Source organism: Lepidochelys kempii, chromosome 8 (genome assembly GCF_965140285.1).
Source record: "Lepidochelys kempii isolate rLepKem1 chromosome 8, rLepKem1.hap1, whole genome shotgun sequence".
In the NCBI taxonomy this organism is placed as follows: Eukaryota; Metazoa; Chordata; order Testudines; family Cheloniidae; genus Lepidochelys; species Lepidochelys kempii.
In genome coordinates, this window is record NC_136387.1 from 38744413 (window position 1) to 38757568 (window position 13156).

The window sequence follows — 13156 nt, forward strand, 5'->3', positions numbered from 1 at the left end:
CAGTCAGGCACATAAAACAAAAACCAGTTATTTACCTGTCCTGTAACTGTTGTTCTTCAAGATGTGGGTGCAGACATGTATTCCACTCAAGTGTGTGTGCACCCAAATAGTTTTCTTTAACAGTACCTAACAGGGTGGCACTTGCATCCTCTGGCCCTCGGAGCCTCTCCCATGGCTATTTAAAGGTGGTCCCACCATGACCTCCCTCAATTCCTTTGCACCAGACTCTCAGATGGAGAGACTGACACAGAAGGGTCGGAGGGTGGGAATACATGTCTGTACCGATACCTCAAACAACAGTTACAGTACAGGCAGTAACTATTTTTTCCCCCTCTTCGAGTGGTTGCAGACATGTATTCCATTCAGGTGATTCTTAAGCAGTAAACAATGGAGATGGGGCTCAGTGTCCACTTAAATAACAACTGCAGAACAGCCCTTCCAAAGTCTAAGTCAATCTAGACCAGGGTTCTCAAACTCATGGCACATGAACCTCCCCAATGTGGCCCGCAGGGCTCCAGCAGTTTTGGGGCTGGATGAAGCCCTAAGCTTCTAAGAGGATGAAGAATCTCCCTGAATCTTAGAGTGACTACAGTCAGTTTTATGAGACTTCTCTCTTGGGAGAGGAGAGGAAGAACAACAGTCTGTTCTTCTCCTTGGAGAAAAGTTAAAGCCTCATGGTGGCACCGAAGGCCTCTGAGGGGCCAGACGATCAGATCCTCCCAGGCACAACAAGAACTGAGTATTGGAATCACTACTAAGGATAGCTATCCCACATGAGGGACAGTATTTGAAACCTGGTGAAGGCATTGCACCAGGCAACAACAAACTACTAAAATACTCAATTAACTAATCTAACACTAAGGTGGTACTACTACTACTCCTCAGAGTTTCTCTTGGCTTTTTTGTATATAGTTAGTACTGCTAACTATAAACTAACTACTGTGACAAAGTTCCTCCTCTGCCTTGGTGGGTCCTGCGCTTATTGGCGGATTTGCTCACCTCAGAGGTTCAAGGCAGCCCCCAGTTTGGCCACTTTCGTGGCTCAAATCTGCCGTTCACTCAGTTAGCCTCATCACTGGCCAGCATGGGGAAAAGGAAGAACAACAATCCCCACAGTCTCTGCTGATCCACCTAGTGGATCGGGAAACAGGCCAGAGACCTTCCCCTCTGGTAGAACCCACAGTCTAGGTCAATTCCTCTGGTATCAAGTCGGGAGTTGGGGGAATGGGGGGAACCCGGGCCCACCCTCTACTCCGGGTTCCAGCCCAGGGCCCTGTGGATTGCAGCTGTCTACAGTGGCTCCTGTAACAGCTGTGTGACAGCTACAACTCCCTGGGCTACTTCCCCATGGCCTCTTCCCAACACCTTCTTTATTCTCACCACAGGACCTTCCTCCTGATGTCTGATAACGCTTGTACTTCTCCGTCTTCCAGCAGTACGCCTTCTCATTCTCAGCTTCTTGCGCCTCTTGCTCCCAGCTCCTCGAACGCACACCACAAACTGAAGTGAGCTCCTTTTTAAACCCAGCTGCCCTGATTAGCCTGCCTGTCTTAATTGATTCTAGCGCTTCTTGATTGGCTGCAGGTGTTCTAGTCAGCCTGTCTGCCTTAATTGTTTCCAGAAAGTTCCTGATTGTTCTGGAACTGCCCCTGTTACCTTATCCAGGGAAAAGGGACCTACTTAACCTGGGGCTAATATATCTGACTTCTCATTGAAACCCACTACCTGGATGAGCAGGTGAAGTCCATCAAAGAACTGGGTGAGCATATGACCAACCTGCGCAAGATGGGAGCACCCAAATATGGGATGGCAGAGTACCTCTTTTACAAGCACACCCTGGGGGACAGTGAGAACTAAAGCCTCAGCATAGGCCACCCATGGGTTTCAGTAGGTCTCCTAGCTTTCTGCCCAGCAGTGCATGTATCTACTGTTAGATAATGTCATTCTGTACCAAAAAATCACACCTTTGTTTTTTTGTGTTTGTAACACCTTACATCCAATAAAGTGACTTGTTTAAAAAAAAAAAAAAAAAATCACTCTCCTGTAGCCATCTGGCCTGATCCTGTCATACTACATACATACAAAAAAACCAGACAGAAACTCTGAATAGTAGTAGTAGTACCACCACCTTAGTGTCAGATTAGTTTAGTTGGGTATTTTAATAGTTTGTTGTTGCCTGGTGCAATGTCTTCACGAGGTTTCAAACACTGTCCTTCGTGTGGCAAAAGAGTGAGGTAAATACCACCCAGAATACTCCAATTCAAGCCGTGGGCAGTGAGAAAGAACTGAGTGGGGTCAAGGCAGCACAATAGTTAAATATCCATGAGAGGGTCTATGGGGGCCAGATGATGCGAGCGCCACCCTGATGTGAACTGCTAAGCAATGTTATCTTGCTTTGATGCACTGGGCACCCACTCCTGAGTGGAATACATGTCTGCAACCACGCAAAGAACAGTTTTTTCTGGAAGTTCTCCTTCCTCACAGAAAGCATAATGTACCCCTTACAGTCTTCCCTCACTGAGTGAGGCAACAAGTGACAGCACTATGGACTCAGTACTAGTTTCCAGGAGACATACCATTGGCTCTACTTCCACTTACAATGCCCTCTGCTGGCCACAGCATGAAGTGCTCATGGTGGCCTAGGGAGAAAGCTGTATGTGATCTGTTTTCTAATCTAGTCTGATGGCAAGATACCCAGCCGAGCACAGTACAGGGCAGGGGGTGTGTGGTGAAAGGCAAGCCCCAAATGAAGATGTATGGAATGGCCCACATACAGACTCCCAGTGCAGAAAGCAACAGAAAAGGCACCTCAGAAAAAGGGCTCCAGCTGAGCGTATTAGTTGTGATTGCAGAGCCCATTCTCAAGGAGGAAGAACCAGAGACACAAACAGAGAGGCAGGAAGTTCTGTTGGTCAGAAGCTCAAAGTGCAGTTGAGGGACTAAATAATGAGGTTGTTCTGGAACCACATCAGACTGGGTTCGTTTTGATTGTGATATGAACAGCTTCAGGACTTACCTATTAGCCCCTCAATGTCAATGTTGAGGCGCTTGCATTTGAAGTCTGGATCAGCACCATTCTTATGCAGAACTATCTGGGAAATGCATTCATCAATTAGCTTATAGTACTGAGCCCTATGGAAAGAGAAGAAAAGGAAACAGTGTTAACATGGCTCTATAAAGTCATACACCTGAAAACCATGGGTACCATGCACTCAGGGGCCCCACAGAGAAGTTTACAAAGGCTCTGTAACAAATGTAATGTCTGAAGATCAAAACTTGGTCTCTTCAGCAAGTTAGGTCTCCAGGTAAAACATCTTGGTATGCCACGTGGCCTCTGTTACAAGCTGCTGCCAAAGAAGAATCAAGAGCTACATACCCACCACACCATCACATTATATACCAAGAACATTGTGGGCTATGCTCCAAACTGTTTATTTCTTTACTCCTGTCTGCCTTGTCATTCTCACAAACCTTGGCAATTAGCCTCTCCATCACTCCATAGAAACTCTATGAACTAGTCTCATGTCCTTCTACTCTCTATCCTCCATTATGAGCCTATCTTCTTCGATCAGAGCTCCATCCTTCTTGTGGCAAGCTACCACCACCTGCTGGCAGCAGACTACTTTAATTCCAAACCAACAGGAGCTGTTCCCCAACAGTGAGTTTGGGAAACAAATTCTAGACAGATTATTAATGTATACAATGCTGGTTAGTGAGACAATTAGTTTGGTTGTTTCGATTTGCTCCTAACAAACTTCCTTCCAACCTAAACTTTTTTTTTTAAATTGTGTATCTATAATGAATTACCTTCAAGTTAGGCGTGATAGCCGCATTAATATCACATCACATTCAGAAAGGGGATCCGATGTCTCTTTACTTGCAACATACTACATAGATATCCCAAAACATAGGCACACTCAAGGTTAAAAATAATTAATGAAAACAGATTATTTAAGGAGGTGGACTCCACAGTTCTGTTGGCTGGGAAGGTGGAGTCATTTATTGGAAAATATGAATATCTACAGCTAGAGAAGTTTACTCAATATCAAATCCTTCAGTATAAATACACATAGCAAAGGCTATGTTGTAGAGCAGTGGTTTTCAAACTTTTTTTTCTGGAGACCCAGTTGAAGAAAAGTGTTGATGCCTGTGACCCAACGGAGCTGGGGATGAGGGGTTTGGGGTGTGGGAGGGGCTCAAAGCTAGGGTGGAGGGTTGGGGTGTGGGGATGAGGGTTGCGGGTTTGGGGGGGCTCAGGGCTGGGGCAGAGGTGTGGGAGGGGGTCCGGGCTCTGGGCTGGGGGTGCAGGTGGGGCCAAGAATGAGGGGTTTGGGGTGCAAGAGGGGGCTCTGGGTTGGGGGGGCTCAGGGCTGGACCAGGGGATTGAGGCGTGGGGTTGGGGCACAGGCTTACCTCGGGTGGCTCCCGATCAGCAGTGCAGTGGGGTCCTAAGGCAGGCTTCCTGCCTGTCCTGGCACCTCGGACTGCGCTGTACCCCGGAAATGGCCAGCAGCAGGTCTGGCTCCTAGGTGGAGGTGTGCAAGCAGCTCCGCGCGGTTCTTGCCTACAGGCTCCCCCCCAGCTCCCACTGGCGAGTGCGGAGCTGGTGCTTGGGGTGGGGGTAGCACGCGGAGCCCCGTGGCCCCCCTGCCTAGGAGCCAGACCTGCTGCTGGTCACTTTCAGGGCGCAGCGCAGTGTCAGAACAGATAGGAATTAGCCTGCCTTAGCCGGGCAGCATGGCCAACAGGACTTTTAAGGGCTCCTCACCAGAGCTGCTGTGACCCAGTACCTGGATTGCGACCCGCAGTTTGAAAACCACAGTGGTAGAGGATATACACAGATACAGCGCAACACTGCTGGGGCCTCATTTAAATGTATTTGGTGGTATTATACCAGAATAGAAGTCTTCTGGTAAGGGATTTTCTAACAGATACCAAAAGCCATAGAACACAGTCAACTTTAACTTGTCTGTCACCCTCCAGTCATTTTCTCCTAACAACAAATCAGAACCTTCGGACAGGTTAATTTAGAGTATGCTTGCGTCTTTATGGCATAATCTTTTCATTCCCACCTCTAAGTACCAGACTGAATACAACCTAGAGCATTTTCGAAACAGCAAAAAAAAAAAAAGAAATCAAGCTGTTCTTGAAGCTGCATTAGCTGATATCAAATTGTCACAGGGCACAAGATTAGCTCTAAGGGTTAAAGTTGCTGCTTATTAATTTCATCAGGTGACCTCTGGTTTTTGCATTGTGGGAAAGGGTACATAACACTTCTCCACTCACTTTTTCTATACCATTCATGATTTTTTTCTATCATATCCCTCCTTAATCATCTCTATTCTAAGATGAACAGCTCTAATCTTTTTAGTCTTTCTCCATATGGACAATGTTCCATACCCTTGATCATCCCTGTTGCCCTCCTCCGAACCTTTTCCAGTTCCACTATATCCTTTTTTTGAAATGGAGTGACCAGGACTAGACACAGCATTCAAGGTGTGGGTATACCGTGAATTTATATAGTGGCATTATCATATTTTCTGTCTTATTTGCTATCCCATTCCTAACAGTCCCTAACATTGTTAGCCTTTTTGAATTCTGCTGTGCATTGAGCTGAAGTTTTCAGAGAACTATCCATGATGATTCCAAGATCTTTTTCTTGAGTGGCAACAGCTAATTTAGAAAAAATTAGGAGTCCTTGTGGCATCTTAGAGACTAACAAATTTATCTGGGCATAAGCTTTCGTGGGTTAGAACCCACTTCATCAGATGCATGGAGTGAAAATACAGAAGCAGGTATAAATACATGAAAGGATGGGGATTGCTTTACCAAGTGTGAGGTCAGTCTAACAAGATAAATCAATTAATAACAGGATACCAATTCAGCAGGATACCAAGGGAGGAATTTTTCCTGCTGAATTGGTATCCTGTTGTTAATTTATTATTCTCATTAGACTGACCTCACACTTGGTAAAGCAACCCCTATGCTTTCATGTATTTATACCTGCTCTTGTATTTTGTCTCCATGCATCTGATGAAGTGGGTTCTAACCCACGAAAGCTTATGCCCAAATAAATGTGTTAGTCTCTAAGGTACCACAACGACTCCTCGTTATGTTTGCTGATACAGACTAACACGGCTACCACTCTGAAAGCTAATTTAGAACTCATCATTATATATGTGTAGCTGGGATTATTTTTTCCAATAAAGTGCCTGTTTCTCCCACACACTGCCAGCATCTCTTCCAGCAGGCCTAGCACAAAGCTCCCCTCCTTACCTGGCTTCATAATCATTGCGGATCAGCAGAAGGTGCTGCAGGATAGAGAGGAAGAATGGCTCTGCTTTGGAATCCTTTACTGTGTTGAGGAGAATCTGGAAGACTTCACTGAAATCAGTGAAGAAAGGGTTAAGGAAACAGAAGGGTCTCTGGGGAGACATCCAGGTGCTCTACTTACTCTTTTGCTCTGTAGAGGAAGGCATTAGCCCTTCAAAGTACTATCCTCAAAACTTTATCAATGCATATTCCTCTCATACAGAAAGGGGAAGAGGACACACTGCAGGAGACTAGCCAAAAATGGGACTCTAATTCCTTCTCCCTGAGCCTTTCTAAAGCCCAACCAGTATTTGCTAGGTGACACTCTCGTCCCTGATTGGAGTGGTGGTAGAAAAGGGGAAGCTGTTGGTAGCTCATTCATTCCATGATCACAAGACGGCAAATGTCTAGTTTCTCTGTACCCCTCCCTTATGCACCCCCAAACAGTATCCCCAGTCTCCACTTTGGGGATGAGGGCAAAGTCACATGTCTCCCCCACTCCAAGTAACACCTTTACCATTATGCAATGACCCTTTGGCTCCTTCTGCTTCAAGAGTCCCTTTTTCTCCCTCAGATCAGCCAACCTAACTTCCCTGGAAACTAAACAAATCTAAGTTTTAAAAAAAAAGAGGGGATTGATGGGAAGAATAAAAATTAGAAATCCATTTCTTTTTCCCATCATTCATGGGGTGAGACATATGAACAGGACAACTTATTCAACTTATTCAGTTTGGTTTGTATAACATTTTCTAGGAGAAAAACAACACAAAGGTGTATGCAACATCACAGGCACAGAGAACTGTACAACTTATGAACTGTACAACATATTGTATAAGTAGGGGCATAGCGAGCAGATCGAGGGACGTGATCGTTCCCCTCTATTCGACATTGGTGAGGCCTCATCTGGAGTACTGTGTCCAGTTTTGGGCCCCACACTTCAAGAAGGATGTGGATAAATTGGAGAGAGTCCAGCGAAGGGCAACAAAAATGATTAGGGGACTGGAACACATGAGTTATGAGGAGAGGCTGAGGGAGCTGGGATTGTTTAGCCTGCAGAAGAGAAGAATGAGGGGGGATTTGATAGCTGCTTTCAACTACCTGAAAGGGGGTTCCAAAGAGGATGGCTCTAGACTGTTCTCAATGGTAGCAGATGACAGAACGAGGAGTAATGGTCTCAAGTTGCAGTGGGGGAGGTTTAGATTGGATATTAGGAAAAACTTTTTCACTAAGAGGGTGGTGAAACACTGGAATGCGTTACCTAGGGAGGTGGTAGAATCTCCTTCCTTAGAGGTTTTTAAGGTCAGGCTTGACAAAGCCCTGGCTGGGATGATTTAACTGGGAATTGGTCCTGCTTTGAGCAGGGGGTTGGACTAGATGACCTTCTGGGGTCCCTTCCAACCCTGATATTCTATGATTCTATGATTCTATGATATGAACAGGACAACTTATTCAACTTATTCAGTTTGGTTTGTATAACATTTTCTAGGAGAAAAACAACACAAAGGTGTATGCAACATCACAGGCACAAAGAACTGTACAAAATTATGCAGCCCACTCACACCCCCATGTGCAAGGAGGGAGCCCTTAGTCTCTGGGCCACAAGGCATGCTCACTAGAGGGGAAAGTGAGAGCCCACAAACATAACAAATAAATTTGTTAATCTCTAAGGTGCCACAAGTACTCCTTTTCTTTTTGCAGATACAGACTAACACGGCTGTTACACATATATAGAGACACACAAACTCCTATTTCGGGCAGCCCCCAAGGTGGAGGAGCACAAACTATCCTATTGCATGTGGCCAGGAATCTGCTGATTAAAATTTTTAGTGCCTCTGTGTGTTAACAAAAATATTTCCATTGATAACAGAAATTTACAGTTAGGCAAATAAGAAAAATGCTGCTTGAAAACTTAATTAGAGTTTGATATTTACTTTGTACATTTTGACATTCGATGTTGACATTTTGTGTTTTAATGGTTATGAAGCTTTATCTTTTTGAATCTCAAAACCTATCACCTGACCTTCACATAATTTCCCATAACTGTGAAAATTTAAATAGATAAAAATTAAAAAATGCTGAAAAATAAACCAATATTATCCATCAAAACTATAAAAAAATAAAAATCAAGTTCTGCCACGCCTGCCTATTTATTGCATACAAAACAGGGACAGACAAACTACAGTGTCCATAAAAAGTCAAGTCTGAACAGAAATCCAAAACTAAAGTTTCTGGAAGTGTCAGACAAGCTGCATCCTCCCAAATGACCAGGGTCTGGTCTTCTTCTTTTTGCTAATAAACTGCCAAATCCCTAACAGAGGATTGGCATACCTGCCTGTACTTCACTCACTCATGTCTTCAGACTTTGTCTGATGGATCAGAGGCATCCTACAATGTATTGGGCAGCTCTGACCCAAACAAGCCCTGGAACCCATATGACCTAATGACAGCAAGCTGTGCTCGGCCCAGACATTACTTGACCAGAGGAAAGACCATCAACCTCAGTCCCTCTCCCTACATGGAGGTAGGGATGGTACAAAGACTGGCGGTAAGAAACTTCCTGGGGATACTCCTGCCCCAAACGCAACCCCTGCCGAATAAGCAACAGAAGGATATTCCATTTCAATGCGAATGTCCTCAAGGCGGCTCCTGAGGTCTTCAGAATCCTCCTCACCATGTTCTTCAAATACACTCAGCTGTACCTTCAGTTCCTCATTCTCCAGTTTCCGCAGCTCCTGCCAAGAGCATGAGTACATCATAGAGAGGCCATCAGAAGCTATACAGACTCTGGTGGGATCACTTGAGAGCATACAGTTTTTCAGATGGGAGCTAAACAAGGGCTATGTTAGAGCACAAAGGAATGTAATGAGGGGCCAACATACATTAATGTGCAAACAAGTCTGCTGGAAGCCCCAGGAGAGCCCAGGCCAGCATGGAGCCACAGGTAAGAGGCCCACCAGTGATGATATCAATTCACAGTCACAAGAAGATAGGATCATCATACGCTCCAGGAGAGTGCACAGTCACATGGACAGGGCCAGTATACATAAACGGCAAAGGGAGTGTGATCACCATCCAACTGACCCTGGGAGGCTTGGTAACTAAGAGAGAGGAAGCACTGAGCAAGAACAGGGCTGCAATACAGCCCACGTCATTCCTGCAGCAAGGGTTTGAACATAGAACAGCCATACTGGGTCAGACCAATGGTCAATTTAGCCCAGTACCTTGTCTTCTGACCGTGGCCAATACCAGGTGCTTCAGAGGAATGAACAGAACAGGCAATCAATTGTCCCTATTGTCCATTCCCAGCTTCTGACAGTCAGAGGCTAGGGACACCCAGAGCATGGGGGTGCATCCCTAACGATCTTGCCTAATAGCCATTGATGGACCTCTCCTCCAGGAACTTATCTAATTCTTTTTTGAATCTCATTATAATTTTGGCCTTCACATCCCCTGGCAATGAATTCCAGAGGTTGACTGTGCACTGTGTGAAATACTTCTTTTTGTTTGCTTTAAACCTGCTGCCTATTAATTTCAGTGCGTGACCCCGGGTTCTTGTGTTATGTGAGGGAGTAAATAACATTTTCTTATTCACTTTCCCCACACCATTCATAATTTTATAGACCTCTGTCATATCCCCCCTTAGTCATCTATTTTCCAAGCTGAACAGTCCGTGTCTTTTTAATCTTTCTTCATGTGGAAGCTGTTCTAATACCCCTAATAATTTTTGTGGCCCTTCTTTGTACTTTTTCCAATTCCAATATATCTTTTCTGAGATGGGAACACCAGAACTGCATGCAATATTCAAGGCGTGGGCGTACCATGAATTTACATCCTGGCATTATGATTTTACTGTCTTCTTATCTATCCTTTTCATAATGGCTCCTAACATTCTGTTAGCTTTTGTGACTGCCGCTGCACAATGAGCAGATGTTTTCAGAGAACTATCCACAGTGACTCCAATATCTCTTTCTTGACCGGTAACCAGTAATTTAGATCCCATCATTTTGTATGTATGATTGGGATTACGTTTTCCAATGTGTACTAATTTGCATGAATTTCACATGCCCAGTCATCTAGTTTTGTGAGATTCCTTTGTAACTCTCTGCAGTCTGCTGTGGACTTAACTATCTTGAGTAATTTTGTATCATCTACAAACTTTGCCACCTCACTGTTTAACCCTTTTCCCAGATCATTTCTGAATATGTTGAACAGCACTAGCCCCAGTACAGATATCTCTGGTAGACACTGCTTTTGTTGTTTCTTGTCTTTTAACGAGTTACTGATCCATGAAGGGACATTCCCCCTTATCCAGGGGTTCTCAGACTTTTGTACTGGTGACACCTTTCACACAGCAAGCCTCTGAGTGCAACCCCCCTTATACATTAAAAACCACTTTTTTATATATTTAACATCATTACAAATGCTGGAGATGAAGCGGGGCTTGGGGTGGAGGCTGACAGCTCTTGACCCCCCCCATGTAATAACCTCGCAACCCCCTGAGGGGTCCCAACCCCCAGTTTGAGAACCCCTGCTCTTATCCCATTACTGCTTACTTTGCATAGTAGCCTTTAGTGAGGGACCTTGCAAGAGGCTTCCTGAAAATCCAAGTACACTATATCTACTTGGTCACCCTTGTCCACAATTGTTGACCCCCTCAAAGAATTCTAATAGATTGGTAAGGCATTATTTCATTTTACAAAAGCTGTGTTGACCCTTCCCCAACAAATAGTGTTTATCTAGGTGTCTGATAATTCTGTTTTTTACTCCAGTTCAACCAATTTGCCTGGTAATTAAGTTAGGCTTGTTATTGCCAGGATCGCCTCTGGAGCCTTTTTAAAAATTGGCATCACATTAGCTTTCCTCCAGTCATCTAGTACAGAGGCTGATTTAAGTGACAAATTAAATAGCACACTTAGGAGTTCTGCAATTTCATATTTGAGCTCCTTCAGAACTCTTGGGTCAATACCATCTAGTACTGGTGACTTATTACTGTTTAATTTATCAATTTGTTCCAAAACATCCTCTACTGATAACTCAATATGGAACAGTTCCTCACCTAAAAAGAATGGCTCAGGTATGGAAATCTCCCTCACATCCTCTACGGTGAAGAATAATAAAAAGAATTCATTTAGCTTCTCCGCAATGGCCTTATCTTCCTTGAGTGCTCCTTTAGCACCTTGATTGCCCAGTGATTGTTTGGCAGTTCGTTTTGCTATTACTTTTTGAATTTTGCTAGTAGCTCTTCAAATTCTTTTTTAGTCTGCCTAATTATACTTTTTATACTTGACTTGCCAGAGCGTATGCTTCTTTCTACTTTCCTCAGTAGTATTTAACTTGCAATTTTTAAAGGATGCCTTTTTGCCTCTAGCCACTTTCTTTTATTGGGAAGAGCAATATTACTTTGTCACTACCAGAGCCTTTTAACAGTATTAGGTACTTTCAATATGAATACAACTGCTGAGATGGTGGCTGTTGCTTCTCTCATCGAGCATGATGGTGCCCCATAGGAGGAGATGATTGCTTCTTACCGTAAGGATGTGCTGCAACCCAGAACGCATCAGCTCACTTCGAATGTGAACTCGGAAGTCGAGCTCATCAGCAGGGATGATAAGGGCATTGATCAGCTGCATACAGGCTACCTAAAATAGGGAGACAGACAGTTTCTGTATCAGAGTGAGCCAGGTCTCTATCCCCTCATCCAAGACTTCTAGTCAGGCGCTCAGAATGCCCAGAACACTGTACCCATCAACCAGGGAAGTGCTACAAATAGGGAGATATCAAAAAGATGGTATCTTACACCCTCCCTCCTGTATCCTCACTACAGAGAGCAGTCAAACTGCTAGAGTAGACCAATCCTCTCTTGCTCCTCCCCTAGAACAGACAACAGTGCCCACATATACTGAGGGTTGAGGTACCTTCAGTACCACAGAGGTTCCGCCCTTCAGGCCATCCAACAAGGGACCGAATCGCTCCACCTCGTCCACTTCTGCTCGCTCTGTCAGTGCCTCCAGAACCCGCTCATGCCTGAAACAGTAGAAAGAGGGAATCAGCAGCAGTCTCAATTGGGGGTGGGGCGGAAAGGGAAGAGGTATGCATGCGTGTCATCATTGTAAAACCAAGAGACAAGGAGAGAAGTGGGGACTCCAGAGAGGCAAATGAGAGCAACCTCAAGAGAGATGAGTGGTTGAATGAATCCCATAGACACGTACATGTCCTCGGGCTGAGGCAGGATACAGAGAGCTGACAGCAGTTTCACAGCATCTATCATCATGGAAGGGACTTTGGGGTCAACAGCTCTCACCAACAGCAAGATCCCCTCCTCTGTTTCCAGCATTGTCTTGATTCCAAACTGAAGGGGAAAGAAAGGATGAGTTAGTATATTTGACTCAGCTAGCCCACTAAGGAGCATACTGCGAACTGTTTATGCCTCAAACCTGAGACTGCTTTAAGGCTAAAGGGAAGCAACTTCGCCACAAACAGTGCAGGTGGCAAGACGCTTGTCCAATGTCTGTCCACACATCCCTTCTATTATTTCAGAGGGGAGACCAAGGAAGGACAAGGGGGTAGGAGTTGGGGTGTCCTAAAGGGTCAAAGCCAGCAAGAAGAAAGGTACTTAGTGGGATCCTGACAGGTGTGCATGGATGTGCACAATGAAAGGAGAGTCCCTGTGAGAACAGTATCAGAAAGAAAGGAGTCAAAGAAGCTAGAAAGGAGAGATAGAGATCTCACAGCATATGTGAGTGAGAAAGGAAGGGTGAAGAGAACCAAAGGGACAGGGGAGTTTAACAGAATTAGTACTAGGTGTCCCAGAATGCCTGCAAATGAGAAGGGAAAGTAGGACAGC

The 13156-nt window shown here is 44.8% G+C and overlaps 1 protein-coding gene across 3 annotated transcripts in view; it reads right to left on the reverse strand.

The window, feature by feature from the left end:
• Positions 1-13156, reverse strand: part of DIAPH1 (diaphanous related formin 1) — a 163968-nt gene that overhangs the window by 81950 nt on the left and 68862 nt on the right. For all 3 annotated transcript variants that reach the window (XM_073356163.2, XM_073356162.2, XM_073356164.2), the window contains 6 exons: positions 12522-12661; positions 12228-12336; positions 11841-11951; positions 8926-9044; positions 6277-6393; positions 3017-3132 (listed from right to left, as the gene is read on the reverse strand). In XM_073356163.2, coding sequence (XP_073212264.1) covers positions 3017-3132; positions 6277-6393; positions 8926-9044; positions 11841-11951; positions 12228-12336; positions 12522-12661 — 712 coding nt within the window. The remainder of the gene's footprint in view (positions 1-3016; positions 3133-6276; positions 6394-8925; positions 9045-11840; positions 11952-12227; positions 12337-12521; positions 12662-13156) is intronic.